Source organism: Salmo trutta, chromosome 13, assembly GCF_901001165.1.
Source record: "Salmo trutta chromosome 13, fSalTru1.1, whole genome shotgun sequence".
Classification (NCBI taxonomy): Eukaryota; Metazoa; Chordata; class Actinopteri; order Salmoniformes; family Salmonidae; genus Salmo; species Salmo trutta.
The window spans coordinates 3078784-3100485 of record NC_042969.1 but is presented as its reverse complement, the minus strand read 5'-3'; the positions used below and the strand labels follow the sequence as shown (position 1 = coordinate 3100485).

At 42.1% G+C, this 21702-nt stretch overlaps 2 protein-coding genes across 2 annotated transcripts; one reads left to right on the top strand and one right to left on the bottom strand.

The window, feature by feature from the left end:
• Positions 1-14272: 14272 nt before the first annotated feature.
• LOC115205062 (NADH dehydrogenase [ubiquinone] 1 alpha subcomplex subunit 1) lies at positions 14273-15012 on the bottom strand. The gene is made up of 3 exons (XM_029770638.1): positions 14734-15012; positions 14492-14581; positions 14273-14374 (listed from the first exon to the last, which is right to left on the bottom strand). Exons 1-3 carry the CDS (start codon positions 14833-14835, stop codon positions 14354-14356), a joined length of 213 nt encoding a protein of 70 aa, XP_029626498.1. The 5' UTR covers positions 14836-15012; the 3' UTR covers positions 14273-14353.
• Positions 15013-16709: 1697 nt separating this feature from the next.
• On the top strand, positions 16710-21541 carry LOC115205060 (regulator of nonsense transcripts 3B). The gene is made up of 10 exons (XM_029770636.1): positions 16710-16990; positions 17387-17493; positions 17576-17682; positions 18663-18761; positions 18860-18970; positions 19113-19156; positions 19259-19447; positions 19559-19716; positions 19808-20138; positions 20348-21541. The coding sequence occupies exons 1-10, from the start codon at positions 16877-16879 to the stop codon at positions 20456-20458; spliced, it is 1371 nt and encodes a 456-aa protein (XP_029626496.1). The 5' UTR covers positions 16710-16876; the 3' UTR covers positions 20459-21541.
• Positions 21542-21702: the final 161 nt, after the last annotated feature.

Here is a 21702-nt window from a genome sequence, read left to right as displayed (position 1 = left end):
ATTTCAAGGAAACCACAAGGCATAACACCCTCATCTCTAACAATTAGATGTTTTATTTTTTTATGTATTTGTCCTGTCATACTGAGACCATGGTCTCTTTTACAGATGAGCCTTGAATTACAGAAATTACTGAAAATACACACATCAAAATATAAATACAAAATGCAAGCAGAAAGAAAAACATTGCCATAAAAAACAAGCACATTCATTAGTAATAAGGTCCTCAATCAGCTCTCTGAATTGCCCTAGAGAGGCACCATAACATCAGATTTAAGGACATTTTGAACATTGTTCCACAAATAAGGTGCAATAACTAAAAGCTGATTTACCTAACTCAGATACCAAAGGAATTTCCAGAGTGAGCCATCCCCGAGACCGGGTGTGGTAACTCATGTCTAAAGTTTAGTAATGATAGGTACAGCGGGACTTTTTGTAAAAGGGCTTTATGAATGAAAACATAGCGATGTATCAACCTATGTGACTTCGAAGAGGGACAACCAACTTTATGGTAGAGCATGCAGTGATGAGTACTAAAACTGACTAATGAAGTGGCAGCCATAGCCTAGGACAGATGGGAACGTCGACTGAATACTCAACTTTCTACTATTTAGCGAGAGGCATGACCTATTTCTATTGAAGTAGCCCATTTTTATTCTCAGCTTCTTAACTCATGAATATGCTTTTCCTCAAAAAATAGCTTTTCCTCAATCCAGATGCCCAGATATTTGTAAGCAGGGACACAATCAATATGTACACAATCCAAAGTACATATTTCTAAATCATCAGTTATTTTTATGCGCTCTAGAGAACAACATATACTTAGTTTTACCTGTATGCAATACTCATTTCAGGTCAAAAAAGTTTTAATGTAATACAATGAAGGCAGATTGTAGTTACAGCCTGGTCAACCGTGGGGACAATAGCATACACAACAGTATCATTGGCATACAAGTGCAGGTTATATTTATTTTACAGACAAGTCAATATTGTTAATGTAAACAGTAAAAAGTACAGGACCCAGAATCGACCCCAGCTTTCATAATATCCAGGAAACCTGATTTAACACCATCAGTAGATACACATTGAGTTCTATCTAAGTCATTTTTAAAGCAGTTACATGCAGCCTGGTCTAGGCCAATTGAGAAATGCCTCTGAATTAGCAGTGAGTGATCAACAGTATCAAAGGCCTTTGACAGGTCAATGAAGGGAGAGGGCAGCACTATGTTGCTTTTTATCCATACAGTTAAGCACATCATTTCTAATTAGGGATGCAGCAGAGATAGTGCTGTGACCTGGTCTAAAACCCGACTGATGTACATTTAGAATAAATAAGATAAGAAAGGTCTTACCTGAGAATGAATCAAGGTTTCTAATATTTTAGCTCAGCAAGAAAGTTTAGAAATAGGGAGATAAAGATTCAGGTCACAAGGGTCAACACCTTGGGAAGGGGGAGTATATGGGCCACCTTCCCACCCTTGGGGATAGTGCCAGATATAATTGTCAGGTAAAAAATATGGGTTAATGATTCAGCAATCAGGGGGGCAAAGAACTGCAGCAAATATGGTTCTAGAATATCAGCCCCAGTGAAGGCATCTAGCTCATCACAGGTAGTAAACTGTTGAAATGAAAACAAAGATTCACTAGAAGTTGACGGGTTAACTCCCAAGTCAGCGAGAGGCTACCAGAGGGAAGAGCAGTTGATTGATTGACCAGGGTCAATTAAACCACAGTTTCTCTCAAATAAAAGCCTGCCGAGATAAAATTATGATTAAAAGCATCGCTGCATTAAAAGCATAATTTTCCAGCTATTTTCATTTCATTGTTGGCCTTGTGGAGGTCTGTGTGCCAAGCATTTGGATGGTCAGTGTAGAACAGAAGGTCTGATTTGATTTCCTTGTTTGATTTCAGGATAAAGTCTGCCCTCAGTCTCAGTGGATTCACTTAGCACTTTACTTTTGAATTTATTTCTTCCTGACAGTTGTAAGATTTTTAGGATAAATTATAACAAGATCTCTGAAACAATGGATGCGGTAATGGAGTCAATGGAACACAGACCGTTCCATTGACCAGATTGGCGCACATTCAACAAATCTGATGTTACAAAGTGGATATTCGTCAATTCCGTCATGGTTCATGTATTGTAACAGGGCCACAATGTGGTTACTTAAGTCCGATTTGGATATATTTAACTCTTTTCGCAGCATAACATTTAAAAGTTGTCCCTTTTCAGGTTTAGAATAAGTGACTGCTAAATGCTAACTCCCGTTCGTATAAGCTGGTTAGCATAGCTAGCATACAGAAATTGTTGGTGGTAGTAACAAAGTCATTTTTAACTGTAATGCAGTTGATTGGTGACGATGACATGAATGTGAGTTGGGGTTGACATCCATACAAGCATTATACTCTGATTTCTACCTCAACATAGTGTGAAACACACATACACTGAGTGTACAAAACATTAGGAACTCCTGCTCTTTCCATGACATAGACTGACCAGGTGAATCAAGGTGAAAGCTATGATCCCTTATTGATATCACCTGTTAAATCTACTTCAATCAGTGTAAATGAAGGGACAGCCTTGAGACAATTGAGACATGGATTGTGTATGTGTGCCATTCAGAGGTTGAATGGGCAAGACAAAATATGTATGTAAGTGTCTTTGAACAGGGTATGGTAGTAGGAGTCAGGCACAACGGTTTGTGTCAAGAACTACAACCCTTCTGGATTTTGCACACTCAACAGTTTCCCGTGTGTATCAAGAATGGTCCACCACCCAATAGACATCCAGCCAACTAGACACAACTGTGGGAAGCATTGGGGTCAACATGGGCCAGCATCCCTGTGTAACGCTTTCGACAACTTGTAGAGTCCATTCCCCGATAAATTGAGGCTATTCGGAGGGGAAAAGGGGGTGCAACAATATAGAGGGCATGCAGTTGACGTACAACACCTCCTGGCCATGTTGGCATGAATTCTTCTGACAACAACAGCCGAGTGGCACCCGAAACTGCATGATAACAAATCAAATCAAATTATATTTGTCACGTGCGCCGAATACAACAGGTGTAGTAGACCTTACAGTGAAATGCTTACTTACAAGCCCTTAACCAACAATGCAGTTTTAAGAAAGAAAATAAAGAAATATAACATAATTAAGGAGCAACAATAAAATAACAGTAGAGGGGCTATATACAGGGGGTTCCGGTACAGAGTCAATGTGCAGGGGCACTGGTTAGTCGAGGTAATTAAGGTCATATGTACATGTAGGTAGAGGTAAAGTGACTATGCATGGATAATCAACAGAAGAGCAGCAGCGTAAAAATTGAGGGTGGGGTGGGGACAATGCAAATAGTCCGGGTAGCCATTTGGTTAAGTGTTCAAGAGTCTTATGGCTTGGGGTAACAGTGCCTAAAACTAGTTGATTCATCACCATGGTCATTTTCTGTAGCGTATTTGGCTGCTCTAACAAGGTAGGAAAGACAACAGTAAAAAATATGTTTACAGATTACCCACAATCATGAAACACCATTGGTGATACCAATGAGATAAGACTCAAGACCTGTCAGAAAAGCAAAGAAACCTTTTCGCCCGTCAACCTGAACCCAGACAGCTGTCAGTAAAGGGTCTGCTACGATCATTTCATCACTGGTAAGTCAAGTCTAATCGATTTTGAGTTTAGTTTAGCTGTTATGCTAACCAGGTGTAAACAACAAAACTACAGTAAGTTAGCCAACATTAGCTAGCTAGATACAGTTGAAGTTGGAAGTTTACACACACCTTAGCCAAATCCATTTCAATTCCTGACATTTAATCCTAGTAAAAATTCCCTGTCTTAGGTCAGTTAGGATCACCACTTTATTTTAAGAATGTGAAATGTCAGAATAATAGTAGAGAGAATTATTTATTTCAGCTTTTATTTTTTTCATCACATTCCCAGTGGGTCAGAAGTTTACATACACTCAATTAGTATTTGGTAGCATTGCCTTTAAATTGTTTAACTTGGGTCAAACATTTCAGGTAGCCTTCAACAACCTTCCCACAAGAAGTTGGGTGAATTTTGGCCCATTCCTTCTGACAGAGCTGGTGTAACTGAGTCAGGTTTGAAGGCCTCCTTGCTCGCACACACTTTTTCAGTTCTGGCCACAAATTTTCTATAGGATTGAGGTCAGGGCTTTGTGATGGTCACTCCAATACCTTGACTTTGTTGGACTTAAGCCATTTTGCCACAACTTTAGAAGTATGCTTGAGGTCATGTCCATTTGGAAGACCCATTTGCGACCAAGCTTTAACTTCCTGACTGATGTCTTGAGATGTTGCTTCATTATATCCACATAATCTTCCATCCTCATGATGCCATCTATGTTGTGAAGTGCACCAGTCCCTCCTGCAGCAAAGCACCCCCACAACATGATGCTGCCACCCCCGTCCTTCACGGTTGGGATGGTGTTCTTCGGCTTGCAAGCCTCCCCCTTTTTCCTCCAAACATAATGATGGTCATTATGGCCAAACAGTTCTACTTTTGTTTCATCAGACCAGAGGACATTTCTCCAAAAAGTATGATCTTTGTCCCCATGTGCAGTTGCAAACTGTAGTCTGGCTTTTTTATGGCAGTTTTGGAGCAGCGGCTTCTTCCTTGTTGAGCAGCCTTTCAGGTTATGTCGATATAGGACACGTTTTACTGTGGATGTCGATACTTTTGTACCTGTTTCCTCCAGCATCTTCAAAACTATAGTTTGTTAACAAGAAATTTGTGGAGTGGTTGAAAAACGAGTTTTAATGACTCCAACCTAAGTGTATGTAAACTTCCGACTTCAACTGTACAGTAGTTTGTAGTCTTATCATGTGTCGCGTAAGTTTCAAGTTTTGGTGAAGCAATTTTTTCAGCATAAAAATGATTTATACAGTGGTGGAAAAAGTACTCAATTGTCATACTTGAGTAAAAGTAAAGATACCTTAATAGAAAATGACTCAAGTAAAAGTGAAAGTCACCCAGTAAAATACTACTTGACTAAAAGACTAAAAGTATTTGGTTTTAAATATACTTAACTATCAAAAGCAACCAGACAGCACTATTTTCTTGTTTTTTGTTTATTTATGGATAGCTGGGGCACACTCCAGCAATCAGACATCATTTACAAATAAAGCATTTGTCTTTAGTGAGTCTGCCAGATCAGAGGCAGTAGGGATGACCAGGGATGTTCTCTTGATAAGTGTGTGAATTGGACCATTTCCCTGTGCTGCTAAGCATTCAAAATGTAACGAGTACTTTTGGGTGTCAGGGAAAATGTATGGAGTAAAAAGTACATACTTTTCTTTAGGAATGTAGTGAAGTAAAAGTAAAAGTTGTCAAAAATATAAATAGTAAAGTACAGATACTCAAAAAAACGACTTATGTAGTTCTTTAAAGTATTTTTACTTAGGTACTTCACACCACTGCCTTTATAACAAAGGATTGCATGCCTCCATCATCACATTTGCAAACTAATGTAAGCCTACTATTCCTAATGTGATGAGTAGACTATTAATAAGCACGTGTCACACTCTGATCTGTTTCACCTGTCTTTGTGCTTGTCTCCTACCCCCTCCAGGTGTCGCCCATCTTCCTCATTATCCCCAGTGTATTTATATCTTTGTTCTCTGTTTGTCTGTTGTTAGTTTGTCTTGTCTTGTCGGGTCTTACCATCATGTTTTCCCGTCTCCCTGCTTTCTCAAATTCTGTTTCCTAGTTTCCCCGGTTCTGACCATTCTGCCTGCCCTGACCCCGAGCCTGCCTGCCGTTCTGTACTTGCCTGTCTCTGACCCATTTACGAACCTCTGCCTGTCCTGACCCCGAGCCTGCCTGCTGTTCTGTACCTTTTTGACTCTGACCTGGATTACGGACCTCTGCCTGCCTTTGACCTGTCTTTTGCCTGCCCCCTGTTTGGGTCAATAAACATATGTGACTCTATCTGTCTGCACCTGGGTCTTATCCTGAGTTCTGATGGTACGAACTGGCCATGACTGACCCAGCAGACTCAGACCAGCTCCACAATGCTGTCTCCCTGCAAGGAGCCACAATTTGAAGACACGGGGAGTTACTGCAATGTCTTATTGAGGGGATCCACACCCTGGATGAACGCCATGACCAGGCGTTCGATACATTGCTGGAGACATTTTTTGTATTCCCCACTGGGCAGCAGGTCACACCCGTAATCTCCCAGCCTACCCCAGTGTCCCAAGAACCCCGCTCTGGGAGGTGTTCAGTAAGGCCCGGGCCACTTCGCTTCCGCCACACCGACCCTATGACTGCGGGATCGACCTTCTCCCAGGCACCACTCTGCCCCGGGGATGACTGTACTCTCTGTCAGGTCCGGAGACCAAGGCTATGGAGACCTACACTGAGGACTCCCTAGCTGCAGGGTTCATCTGTCCTTCTGCCTCCCGCGCCAGCGAAGGATTCTTCTTTGTGGACCTACAGAACGCCTACCACCTGGTGCGGATATGGGAAGGGGACCAGTGGAAGACTGCCTTCAACACGGCCAGAGGTCACTACAAGTATCTGGTCATGCTATTTGGCCTTACGAATGCCCCTGCTATGTTCCAGGCAATAGTGAATGATGTTCTATGTGACATGTTGAACCAGTTCATCTTCGTCCACCTCGACGACCTTCTCGTCTTCACCCGCTCCGCCCAAGAACACACGCTCCACGTCCGACAGGTTCTCCAACACCTCCTGGAGAAGCAGATTTTTGTGTAAGCAGAGAAGTGCGAATTCCACTGCTCCACCATCCCCTTCCTGGGTTACAACATCGCTGCAGGGAGTGTACAGATTGATCCTGAGGGCGGCGGTGGATTGGCCCCAGCCTATGTCCAAAGTGCAACTGCAACGTTTCCTGGGATTCGCCAACTTCTATCGCCTCTTTAACCAGGGTTACAGCACCCTGGATTCCCCCCTGTCTGCACTCACCTCTCTCTACATTCTGTTCACGTGGTCCCCAGCTGCTGACCGGGCGTTCAGGGACCTCAACACTATTTCACCACAGCTCCCATCTTGGTTCATCCTGACCCGTCCCACCAGTTCGTGGTGGAGGCCGATGCTTCGGAGTTAGGGCTGTCCTGTCCCAGTGTTTTGCCCTGGACCTCAAGTTACATCCCTGCACCTTCTTCTCACATCGCCTCAACGCCACAGAGAGGAACTACAATGTGGGGAATCGTGAGCTTCTCGTGGTGAAGATGGAGTTGGAGGAGTGGAGGCACTGGCTGGAGGGGGCGGAACTTCCGTTCATTGTGTGGAACCTGGAATATCTCTGCACCGCCAAGCGTCTCAACTCCAGACAAGCTAGGTGGGCCCTGCTTTTCACACGGTTCAACTTCTCCATCTCATACTGACCGGGATCCAAGAATGTCAAGCTGGATGGACTGTCACGCCGCTATAGCCCCATGGCTACACCCCCTGAACCGGAGACCATCCTTCCCACCTCGTGCCTGGCGACGGCACTCAGCTGGGGAATAGGGAAGCAGGTTTGTGAGGTGCAGTGTTCCCAGCCAAACCCCCGGGGGGGGGGGGGGGCCTAATAACCGGCTGTTTGTTCCTGACGCAGTCCGCTCCTCGGTTCTGGAGTGTGTCCACTCCTCCAAGCTTGCCTACCACCCGGGCTCCCGTCAGACCCTGGCCTTTGTGCGACAACGCTTTTGGTGGCCGAACATGGTTCCTGACATCTCCGTATTTGTCGCCGCATGCACGATCTGTGCGCAGAACAAGACTCCCCGGCAAGCTCCGGCTGGTCTCCTTCAACCTCTGCCTGTTCCTCACCGTCCCTGGTCTCACATCTCCCTGGACTTTCTCACAGTTCATCCCGTCTGATGGCAATACCACCATCCTGACAGTAGTGGACCAGTTTTCCAAAGCCGCCCACTTCATTCCTTTCCCCAAGCTACCCTTTGCCAACGAGACGTCCCAGCTCATGGTGCAGCACGTCTTCCGGATCCATGGACTCCCAGTGAATATGGTCTCCGACCAGGGTCCTTAGTTCTCATCTTAGTTCTGGAAGGCGTTCTGCACACTCATTGGGTCGTCGGTCAGTCTGTCCTCCGGGTTCCACCCCCAGTTCAACGGACAGTCGGAGCGAGCCAACCAAGACCTGGAGACGACTCTTTGCTGCCTGGTCTCTGCCAAACCCCACCACCTGGAGCCAGCATCTAGTGTGTGTCGAATATGCCCGTAACACCCTTCCTTATTCTGCCACGGGTCTCTCGCCCTTTGAGTGTTCCCTGGGTTGTCAGGGAACCCCTCAGGGTGGAGTCCCGCAAACTTTCCCCCCGGTTTATCGGCCCTTTCCCCATCTCTAAGATCATTAGCCTCTCTGCTGTTCATCTTCTGTTGCTCCGTATACATCCCACTTTTCACGTGTCTAGGATCAAACCCATGTCTCACAGCCCTTTGTCTCCTGTTTCCCACCTAGAGGACATTATTGTCCAAAAAACTCCAGTGGTTATCATGTATTCATATAATAACCAAATGATAGTTTGTTGAGAAATGTATTCATAAGAGGAGGGAAAATATATGGACATAGGCCAAAGGCCTCAATGGGATGGGCAACCTGCTGTGTTGACTATTGGTTGTTCCAGCCCAACAATAGATGTAATCTTTATATGACACTAAAACACATGAATTAATTAAACACAACCAAACACTTAAGTGCCCTGGTGGTATAGGTGACCTAAAGAAGTGATGTTCTAACATCAGGAGTGCTTTTAATTTGTTTATGTACTACTATAGGTTCACCAGCTGACCTCTATCAAGACACCCATGTTGACTGGATTCCCCCTGTGAAGATGAGCAATGCTGCAGTAGCATCAGATTGTACTTCTACTTTGTTCTTTTCCAGATATGAAAGGAGACTTCCCTCAGTTTGGACTATCTGAATGATTCTGTTGTGCCATTTGAGTAGAGAGCACCTTCACCTTGTCATCATGACAAAAGTGCCACCTTAAACCGTTTGAATATATAAAATGTAATTTGGAACGTATAAAATACTATTGTTTGATATTGTAAACATACTGTACTTTAATAATAGGCTATATTATTGTATGGGTGAAATGAAAAGTATCTCTGCTTTGCCTAGCCCCATTGAATACAGTTTTTTTCTTATAGCCTAAATTTTCTTTCTTTGACAATTTAAACACATTTCGCATAGACAATGTAATTGTTGTGGTAGTCTTAGGCAAACCATGTTCATTATTACAGTAGCACCTCCGAGTGCCACTCAGAACGTCTGTATGTTTTAAGCTAAGGATCCCATGTGTTTGATGTATTTGATACATTCCACTGATTGAGCTCCAGCCAATCCTCCCCTGTCCTTCCCAATTAAGGTGCCACCAACCTCTTGCGGTCTACTGGTGTTGTTTTTAAATTAAGAACATATAGCTGAACAATATGTAAACAACGTGTGAGTTAAGCTATTCTCTGATTCAGTTGCACAATGTCAAGGGGTGCATTGCAAATGACATCAGACTGTAGGCCAGTGGTTCCCAACTCCGGTCCTCGAGTACCCCCAACACACCTGATTCAACTTGTCCGCTAATCATCTGTAAAGGTTAGACATTTTAGTAACAAATAGGCTATTATTAATAAAGCAACATTTCAGGTGAGCAAAAGAAAGCCTATCATAGGTGGCTAACCTTGCTCCACTGATCCCTGATCTATGGGGGGAGCAGCCTTCTGTTACATCCCAGCAATAGCACTCTTGATAATTAACTCATTAGGTTTGACACATTGAATCATGTGTGTTAGTGCTGGGCTGGAACAGAAGCCTGCACACCCAGCAGCCTCCTGCATCCACCCAGGCTTGGCCTGCTGCAGTTGTAGTAGGTTTATACATTGTGTGCGACTTTTAAACTGTATTTTTGTTCACAAAATGTGCTAACATACAGTGCATTTGGAAAGTATTCAGACTCCTTCACTTTTTCCACAATTTGTTACGTTACAGCCTTATTCTAAAATGGATTAAATAAAATAAATTCTCATCAATCTACACACAATGTCTGCAGCATTGAAGGTCCCCAGGAACACAGTGGCCTCCATCACTCTTAAATGGAAGAAGTTTGGAACCACCAAGACTCTTCCTGGAGCTGGCCGCCCGGCCAAACTGAGCAATCGGGGGAGAAGGGCCTTGGTCAGGGAGGTGACCAAGAACCCGATAGTCCCTCTGAAAGAGCTCCAGAGTTCCTCTGTGGAGATGGGAGAACCTTCCAGAAGGACAACCATCTCTGCAGCACTCAACCAATTAGGCCTTTATGGTAGAGTGGCCAGACGGAAGCTACTCCTCAGTAAACGGCACATGAAAGCCCGCTTGAAGTTTGCCAAAAGGCACTTAAAGGACTCTCAGACCATGAGAAACAAGATTCTCTAGTATGATGAAACCAAGATTGAACTCTTTGGCCTGAATGCCAAGCGTCACATCAGGAAGAAACCTGGCACCATCCCTACGGTGAAGCATGGTGGTGGCAGCATCATGCTGTGGGAATGTTTTTCAGGGCCAGGGACTAGGAGACTTGTTAGGATCAAGGGAAAGATGAACGGAGCAAAGTACAGAGAGATCCTTGATGAAAATCAGCTGGAAAAGGTCACGGCCAACAAATTGGTGTTACGCACTCTAACACAAGACTACGCACAACAATTTTTACAGAGGCCTTCCACTCTTGGTGCTGTTGAACCCAATTGAAGCCTCATGTTGTAAGTTCTAGCTTTCAGCTTGCTTGTGAATACGGTAGTATAACACAGTTTAAATTCTGTGCTACCCTGTTGGCTAATTATATTATGTTGCATCCTGTGGTGGATACAAGGAGGTTGGACGAGATGGAGACCCGCACTGTCGAAAAAAGGAATAAATCCAAAACTGAGGGACGAATGCAAAATAAAGATGATTATTAAAAAAATCATATTGCAAGAAAGTGTACCATTGATGAGACCTCAACCAGAAGGAATACAAGTAAGAAAACCCATTAATGTGTCTGTACCACTACATATTCTCATTTGAGCGATGACATCAAGGGAGAGATTTAGAAACATTGGAATGTGCTCATGGCTGACCCTCTTCTCTTTTCACACTATAGGGCCAGGAATGTCAGGGACTTCATTGTTCGGGCTGACACTCATGTCCCTCGGGGACAAAATGATGGAAGACTGGATGTTGTGACGGGCTTCTACCCCTGCTGCCGTAGTTGTGTGGCATGTAGGGATTCCTGTAAAAAAAGTGAGTGTATTCAACAGCTCTGCCACTGGCATACAATACACTATCAAACAGTTCCTCACATGCAGCTCTTCTAACGTCATATACCTTATCTCTTGTCCTTGCAATAAGCAATACATGGGCAAAACCAGCAGACAGCTAAGAACACGTATTATAGAACACAAGAGTGCTGTTAGGAGAAATGACCCTAAATCCCCTATTGCACGTTATTTCTCAGATGCTGGTCACCCCATCTCCTCCATGTCCTTCTGTGTTATACAGCAGATACAATGTTCACGTAGGTGTGGTAATCTTGAACTTGGTTTTCTCCAGACAGAATGTAGGTGGATGTTCTGTTAAAAGCTCTCCACCCATCAGGGATGAATGAAGAATTGGTATTGAAGTGTTTTCTGTAACTAGTATATTTATTTTTATTGGTGTAAGATATACCACTAGATGGGTGTCTCTCGCTCACTACTCTTACAATCCTGCGTTATTTATCCTGAGGAAAAGTTCACATGGTAAATGTAAAAGCAATAATTTATGATATTTCTCTGTCCGCTTCTGTATATACTGTATGTACTGATTCAATAATTTTCTGACGTTTTCATGCTTGATCATCTGACATATGCAGTTAACAAGAAGCCAGGGGTGTGTGCCAACGATTTACACTGATGAAACGTTTGTGTTTTGTTTTCACCTTTCATTTATGCACTACGTTTTAAAAACATCTTTCTCTTGCATGCAAGCCTCAGTTTTGGGTTTATACATTTCTTCGTCAGTGTGCCGGTCTCCATCTTTTCCAGTATTCTTATTTTGACTCCTATGTACCTGAAACAGACACTGATCAGTAGTAAGGACCTTAAAATAGCGCAGACAGCCTCTTATCATTTTTGGATACAAGGCGGTCCCAGGGTCTCATCTGGATTAAGTTAAATGGTGAGTTATCCCACTCTGTTGTCCGAACAACCCCTTTGGTACAGCCTCTCCCATAGGTTGTTTGGCAAACCATTACGAAACAAAAGAGACATTTGGGTTATGGATGTAACCTTGGTTCTCTGAGTAGAGTAATAGTCGCCAAGCTTTCATATTGTTCCTCCACCTCCATGGGATTCGAGTTTAGTAATAGACAGTAAACATCTTTGATATTAAGCATGCCAAATCACATTGTGTGAAGGGGAACGAGTTCCCATAGGTCGTTTGGCAATCCGTTACTCTACACAGAGAACTAAGGTTACATCTGTAACCCAACGTTTTGTATCTCCTTATGTCCGCTGTTAGATCATTCGCAGGGTACCAATCCAAAAACGACTAATATCTCCATATGTAGGTTACATATGGACATTGCACAAAAGTTTCCCATCTTGAGTGCAGATTCATTTATCAACTCAAAATCGATGAGTGTGTTCATGTTAAAAAGACAAAACATTTTATGCTGTAAATATATTGTGCTTATATAAAAGGTAGTATGCCTACACTTACCTAGCATAATAAAAAAATCCCCATCAAAATCCGTCTGCTAGAAATATCATACTTTTTGCATTGGATGCGTCTCAATAATGTAGTAACCAAAAGAGTGATAAACAAATCTAAATATATTGTACATTTGAGATTCTTCAAAGTAGCCACCCTTTGCCTTGATGACAGCTTTGCACACTCTTGGCATTCTCTCAATCAGTTTCATGAGCTAGTCACCTGGAATGCCTTTCAATTAACAGGTGTGCCTTGTTATGTTCATTGGTGGAATTTCTTTCCTTCTTTATGCGTTTGAGCTAATCAGTTGTGTTGTGACAAGGTAGGGTTAGTATACAGAATATAGCCCTATTTGGTAAAATACCAAGTCCATATTATGGCAAGAACAGCTCAAACAAGCAAAGAGAAATGACAGTCCATTATTATTTCAAGACATGGAGGTCAGTCAATCCAGAAAATGTCAAAAATGTGCAGTCGTAAAAACCATCAAGCGCTATGATGAAACTGGCTCTCATGAGGACCGCCACAGGAAGGGAAGACCCAGAGTCTGCTGCTGAGGATAAGTTCATAAGAGTTACCAGCCTCAGAAATCGGCAATTAACTGCACCTCAGATTGCAGCCCAAATAAATGCTTCACAGAGTTCAGCAATGGACATTAGACCGGTGGAAACCTGTAATTTGGTCTGATGACTCCAAATTTTAGATTTTTGGTTCAAACCGCTGTGTCTTTGTGAGACGCCGAGTAGGTGAACAGATGATCTCAGCATGTGTAGTTCCCACCGTGAAGCATGGAGGAGGTGTGATGGTACTTTGATGGTGACACTGTCAGTGCTTTATTTAGAATTCCAAGGCACACTTAACCAGCATGGCTACCACAGCATTCTGCAGCGATACGACATCCCATCTGGTTTGCACTTAGTGGGATTGTCATTTGTTTTTCAACAGGACAATGACCCAAAACACACTTCCAGGCTGTGTAAGGGCTATTTGACCAAGGAGGAGAGTGATGGAGTGCTGCATCAGATGACCTGGCCTCCACTTTCACCTGACCTCAACCCAAATTAGATGGTTTGGGACAGTTTGGACCGCAGAGTGAAGTAAAAGCAGCCAACAAGTGCTCAGCATATGTGGGAACTCCTTCAAGACTGTTGGAAAAGTATTCCAGGTGACTACCTCATGAAGCTGGTTGAGAGAATCCCAAAAGTGTACAAAGCTGTCATCAAGGCAAAGGGTGGCTACTTAGAAGAATCTCAAATATATTTAGATTTGTTTAACACTTTTTTGGGGGTACTACATGATTCCATATGTATTATTTCATAGTTTTGAGGTCTTCACTATTATTCTACAATGTAGAAAATAGGAAAAATAAAAACCCTTGAATAAGTAGGTGTCCAAACGTTTGACTGGTACTGTATATACACATCATTGGTTCAGACAGACATAACATGTTATGAATATCAGTGAATAGGAGTAAATCCTTAGGAGTAATAAATGTTACAATAGCCTATTGAATACACTGAACTGTAAACCCAATTTGTTTTTTCGTCAGGTTTTCAACATAATGAGTAGTAACTACAAAAAGAAAATGATTAATTCGGACAATATAGAACTTTATTAACGTACAACAAATTAAGACAGATTAGAATTCCATTCATAGGTGAGATCTGGGATTAGTGGATGTTCTCAAGTCCCTGTAAAGAAGAAATAGTTAGTTAGGCCTAAGCAATGGCTGACTGCTGGTCAATTGTAATAACGTTACAGTACTAAATTACTGCATTGACGTTTGAATTAATCGCGTCGCTATTTACCTTCGATTTGTAATACAAATCCACTCCCGACACTCGTCTGTCTCTCTCCATCAGATACCACTGGTATGGAACCCTGGCGATTCTCTTTTCCTAAGCAAAGGTTAAGGATAATACCTGTTAACGCAGCTAATTTACTGCTAGTATACAAAACTAGTTAATTGTATAACTTCAACCAGTTTAAAAATGAATATTTAGCTAGCTACTGCATTAATTCATAACATTGGTAAGCAACATTCTCTCACCTTCCCCCCGTTGGTCAATTTATGGATCTGTGCAGTGAAAACCCCAGGAAGGATGAGACAAGCAGTCATGACGCCAAGACCGGGAAGAATTTCGTACCACATAATTGTAATGTGGGTGAAGCAAGTGACAACCACGTTTATTTGTCAAACAGTTTTATGTGAATGTCTGGCGACCAAATACGCCAGTTTATTTTGCTAACTTCTGGTAGCCTTAAGAAAGGCTAAAGGCTACCAAAATGTTGACGGTCATTCGTTCATTTCCGGAACTTGAAGCTGTTTTTTGATTTTCTATCACAGCGCCATCCTACGGCATTGAAGTTTCAGTGTAGTACATACAGAATATAATACTTTTCCAATAAATTACATAGCTAGTCACATATATTGAACAAAAATATAAACCCAACATGTAAAGTGTTGGTTTCATGAGCTTAAATAAAATATCCTATACATTTTCCATATGCACAAAAAGGTTATTTATGGGGCAATAAAAGGCTACTCTAAAGTGTGCAATTTTGTCACACAACACAATGCCACAGATGTGTCAAGTTTGAGGGAGCGTACAATTGGCAGGAATGTCCACCAGAGCTGTTGCCAGAATTTAATGTTCATTTCTCTACCATAAGCCACCTCCAACATCATTTTAGAGAATTTGACAGTACGTCCAACAGGCTTCACAACAGCAGACCATGTGCAGCCACACCAGCCCAGGACCTCCACATCCGGCTTTTTCACCTGGGGATTGTCTGAGATCAGCCACCCAGACAGCTGATGAGACTGTGGGTTTGCACAATGAAGAATTTCTGCGCAAACTGCCAGAACCCGTCTCAGGGAAGCTTATCTGGGTACTCATTGCCCTCACCAGTGTCTTGACCTGACTGCAGTTCGGCGTCACAATTGACTTCAGTGGGCAAATGCTCACCTTCGAATGTCACTGGCACGCTGGAGAAGTGTGCTCTTCATGGATGAATCCCAGTTTCAACTCTACTGGGGAGATGGCAGAGCGTGTATGGCGTCATGTGGGAGAGCAGTTTGTTGATGTCAACGTTGTGAACAGAGTGCCCCATGGTAGCGGTGGGGTTATGGTATGGGCAGGCATAAGCTACGGATAACAAACACAATTGCATTTTATCGCTGGCAATTTGAATACACAGATACCGTGACGAGATCCTGAGGCCCATTGTCATGCCATTCATCCGCCTCCATCACCTCGTGCTTCAGCATGATAATGCATGGCCCCATGTCACAAGGATCTGTACACAATTAATGGAATCTGAAAATGTCCCAATTCTTCCTTGGCCTGCATACTCACCAGACATGTTACCCATTAAGCACGTTTGGGATGCTCTAGATCGACATGTACCACAGTTTGTTCCTGTTAATATCCAGCAACTTTGCACAGCCATTGAAGAGGAGTGGGGCAACATGCTACAGGCCTCAACCAACAGTCTGATCAACTCTATGTGAAGGAGATGCGTCAAGTTGCATGAGGCAAATGGTGGTCACACCATATACTGACTGGTTTTCTGATCCACATCCCTTTTTTTTAAGGTATCTGTGACCAACATATGCATATCTGCATTCCCAGTCATGTGAAATCCATAGAGTAGGGCTTAATTTATTTATTTCAATTGACTGACTTTCGTTATATGAAATTGTTGCACGTTGCGTTCATATTATTGTTCAGTGTACTTACACCTACACTGCTGTTATTTACTTGGTACTTTGCATCCACTGTCTTACATTATATGTAAATATTTGTGGCCAAAGTAAACCACATTGTTGCCTATCGACCCCCTCTTCTTAAATTTAGATTTTAAACCTAACCCTAACCACACTGATAATTTAAGGTTAAGCATAAGGTTAAGACAAATAAGCTAATTTTAGTTTTTCATACATTTTTACGATATAGCCAATTTTGACTTTGTGGCTGTGGTAACTAGTGGACACCACCCCGCACCATCACTGACGCGACACACTTTCCTTTCAAGTGTCGCAGAACGTCTTTCCCAGAGTCTCCTAGCAGCCAATCAACAAGCAGTTTTTGTTGTTGACGAATAGAAGGAACTAGCTAGCAGCAAGTTAGCAATCAAGCAATTAAAAAAGTTTATACAGGTCTGCAGATTGCTTTGTTTATGGCATAAATATGAAAGACGATAAGGAAAACACTCGTCAGAGGGAGAAAAGGATGGAGATAAAATGCGAAAACATTGAAAAAACGGAGAAGCCAAAGCAGGAGAAGAAAGAATTAATGACCAAGGTAACGTTACGCCATCTATTCTATTTTGCTAGCGAAACCAAAATGGCTAGCTACACGGATTTAATCTGGCAAGCTACTCCTGTATTGCTGGCTAGCTAGTAGATCAGGTGTAATTAGCCTGTAATTGAATTTAGCTGGCTAGTTATCTTTTGAATGTTGCCTATTGAAGAGTAACGTTAACAGATATGTCTAAGTTAGTGAACCTGTTATAGCCAGCTAAACTAGCTAGTTACCGTTATTTTTTTTTATTTCACCTTTATTTAACCAGGTAGGCAAGTTGAGAACAAGTTCTCATTTACAATTGCGACCTGGAAACCAACGCTTAGAGGCTGAATCTGCTATTTTAACTATCTGGCTTGGATATTATTTTCATAAATTAACATTTGAGTGCCACAGATCATTATCCGACGTCTGCCTCCAAGCATAACCAAGGAGGAACTGGAGGTGCAATTGCAGCCACTTCCAGAAGTGGACTACTTAGAATTTTTCTCCAATGACAGCAGGTGCGTTAGTCTGCTGAACGATTGTCAGTCAGAATCACATATTTGGTACCCTGGTTACTTACTTAGTTTTTCTTCTATACAGCATGTACCCCCATGTCTTCGCCAGAGCATACATCAACTTCAAGATTCAGGAAGATATTGTACTTTTCAGAGACCGGTTTGATGGATATGTGTTCGTTGATAATGGAGGTGTGATGCATTTAATTTCATTAAGCTATTGACATCTAATAAGTGCTGAGCGATTAAACCAACATTGCATTTTTTCCCCTGGTTATTAAACGACTAATTGACTGACGTCTGTTAAATTACTTTAATTCCGTTTTGTTTTTTTGTGAGCCCAACGTAGCGTTTCTCTAGAGAGAAGTCAAATAATTCATGAGATGGATTGTCAAACTATTTGGGACACTGGGCGGAAGGGAGTTGTAGTTTTCATCAAGCAAATATTCAACCTATCTCAGCGCAGAAATGCCGTAATTTAATACAATGACCATAATCCATTGCGCCTGTCTTTTTCCGGTTCAGACAGTGACAGATATCCTTGCACCTGCTACTTAGGTTAGATAAACACAGACCGCATGAGAGAGAAATGTACACAACGACGAGGGAGATGGACAGTTTGTGAAAGCACGTCTAATCTACTTTAAAGCACTTGTAAAATTATTTCGTCAGACAGCTATGCAGCATACTTACAGGCAAGCTAAATAGGATGACAAAAGACAGTACAGTATAGAGAGCACAGACAGAGATTAGATGGTCAGGGCTGCTTCTGCTTGAGATGATGACTTTTTAAGGAATTAAAAATAATAGCCATAAACTAAATAATATACACAACCTAAATATTTTATTATTTCCTATTTTTCTATTGATGTCTACCCAATGTGGACCTGACAGACAATGAAATATTTTCAATGTTTTGACAATTTAATGTTCATTGTTTTTGTCTTTGGAACTTCAATTTGAAAGATTTAAAATAATTGAATTTCATAATGCATTTAATGTCTTAAAATGTTTTTATCAAAATGGAAAACTGTGATTCTTTAAAATAATTGAACCGACCTCAAAGCACTAATAGCTTAGAACTAATAACGACCACGCAATATTAGCCTAGGCTATTGCAACAGCTTCTGATTGCCTTATGTGTTAATGATGTGGCTTATTTTGTTTAACAGGGCAGGAGTATCCAGCCATTGTTGAATTTGCTCCTTTTCAAAAGATTGCCAAAAGAAGGAGTAAGAAAAAGGATGTTAAAAGTGGAACAATAGATGAAGGTGAAAATGTTACATGAGACATTTTATGGTTGGTTGCAATTGCACACCATTTAGATCCTCTAGCTCGAACGTACCACTGAGACACTTTGTTCTTTTAGATGCTGACTATAAGAAATTCCTGGAGATTTATAATGGCGACGATGAAAAGTTTACATCCACCCCTGAGACTCTACTGGAGGAAATAGAGGCGAAAACAAAGGAACTAGTAGGTATGTAAACATATTTTCTGGTTACATTTGGTTGACATCAAAGCCAGTTGAAACACTCTAGATGCGTGTCAATGTGAAATCAAGTAGTGTTCCATGTGAAAGGGATATTTCAGTAATGGATGAGGCATGATTCCCCCCCCAGCTAAGAAAATGACTCCCCTCTTGGACTTCTTAAAGAACAAACAGGTATGTGTAGCCTGTAGGAAATAATTATATATTTTAGCTGTGTTCTTGCATGATATGAGGCTGGATAGACTATTCATGTGGCTTTTGTCTGCTGATGGTCAGAGAATCCGTGAGGAAAAGAGAGAGGAAAGGAGGAGACGAGAACTCGACCGTAAGCGCCTGAGGGACGAGGAACGTCGCAGGTGGAGGGAGGAGGACAGGAGAAAGCGCAACGAAGCAGAGAAGTTCAAGAAAGGAGACAAACCTTCCGAGAAGGATAAAGACCAAGCGAAGGAGGTGCCAAAAATCAAGGTATGGAAAGGAGAAGAAATCCTGTCAAACTACTGGACTGTATGATACAGGTGATCCCGAAGAATAACAGACTGCTCTTTTCATGTTTATGCGGTTTCTGTCTCCGTTCAGCTCTTGCGAAAACCAGACAGAGGAGATGATGTGGAGAAGCCTAAAGAGAAGTTAAAGAAACCTGAGAAGGACAAGATGAAAGATGACAGAGCTCCAGGGTGTCCTGATATGACAAAACGCCAAAACTTCGAAACCAGGGAGGATAGGGTATCGCAGAAGTGAGGGGTCATCACCATTCATCTCTTAGATGTTACAGGTCTTTAACATAAAGGCTTGCATTGTATTCATGTAAATGTTCTTGTCTTTCAGAGCTGATGAAGATGGACACAAAGACTTCAGAGAGCGTGACGTAGAAAGGGACAGAAACCGTGAACGAGACAAGGAGAGGGAGCGGCGGCAGAAAGAGAAGGAGCGCATCAGACGACAAGACGAGGATCGACGAAGGAGGAGGGAAAGGCACGATGGAGAGAACTCCTACAGAAAGCGAGAGGAAGAAGGGAAAAAGAAGAAAGGAGATCGTGTCTGGGAAAAGAGAAGGGGCGAGAATGCCGGGGACTCCGCAAGCCATACTGATAAGCCTAAAAAGTCGGAAGAAACCCTGAGGGAGGAGAAAGCTAAAAGAGATTGTTTAAGAAACAAGGTAATAACTTCAGTCTTTCTTGGTATATAGTCAAATATGCATTTTTCCAGATCAATCAATTCCTTGGGTTAATCGGGATATTCTATTACATTTGTTCCCTTTTCTCCTGATTTCTTATGTTGATCTGATCACATTCCTCAATAGTTTTGTTGTATTTATTTTTTGTTGTTGTCTCTTAACCACAGCCATTTCGTTCCCTTGTACATCAGGATCGGCCTACCATTCAGCTATACCAGCCAGGTGCCAGGAACCGAGGAGGAGAATCTCATGCTGGGGAGCGGAAGTTGGAGCGAGACCAAGAAAAGGGAGTTGAAGGATAAAAAAATGACCACAAATAAAGAATGTTAAAACGATTGAGAGGAATCTGCTCTGAGCCAAGCAAACTGGTGCCAGAGAGGCTGCTGCAGTAGTGCTTCTCCTGCAGAGCCACATCCCGTCTTCCCACTCCCAACCAGAGGAAGGGATGTGACCATGGTGTCCCCCCTCAGTGCCTGAAGGTGCCCCTCTTTTAGTTTTGTTTATGGAGAAAAGCAAGGGAAAGTTGGCGCTTTAATGTTTGCAGGAGTTTGGCTATGGGGCAGCAGGTAGCCTAGTGGTTAGAGCGTTGGACTTGTAACCGAAAGGTTGCAAGATCGAATCCCCACGCTGACAAGGTAAAAATCTGTCGTTCAGCCCCTGTTCCTAGGCCGTCAATTGAAAGTAAGAATTTGGACCACATGAATTTAAAGTGACCTTACAGTATTGGTCTGCTACGCAGTTGCAGTTCTTATATTAAATGGGCTTTCACCCTCATTAGTTGTTCATATGTTAAAAATAAATCACATACAATATGTTATTTAATTTAGAAACAGTGTAGGAGTCTACTGGTTTTACACAGTTGCGAAGCACAGTTCTTATATTAAATGGGCTTTCACCCTCATTAGTTGTTCATACGTTAAAAATAAATCACATACAATATGTTATTTCATTTAGAAACAGTGTAGGAGTCTACTGGTTTAACTTCTTTCAAAAACTAGGCATTTTAGGTTTATACTCTGTACATTTAGAAGTTTGTTTTCTATTTCCCCAACAAGTCCTCAATACTCTGTACAGGTAAAAAAATAATATTAAGCTGTTATTTCACCCATTAAACAATTCAGGGGAATTAAAAAGCCATTTCATTTATAAATATAGAACTGTGAGCTATGCCTTGACTTGAGACTGCACGCAACCCCTAATGGGTGACTATTAAGTTGTAGCCTTCTCTGTCGTACTCGTATACATCTTCATACATAAACAATGCTACAGTATGGTAACAACATTCTCATTGGAATAAGCATATATACCTTCATTTTTATTCCTGTTTCATGAGCCTTGCTAAACAAGAGTTACAAATGAGCGCAATAAAGAAAATATTGTTCTAAGTTGTGTATGGTATTTATTCAACACTCCAGATAGTTTTTTTTGGTTTTATGACAAACTACTGTAAATACAATTTGAAAGAACCAATCACTAATACTTTTTGCAAGTGGTACAGAAGCGTCATGTTGATGCAATGCGGGAGTGGTCCACTTGATGACGCTGT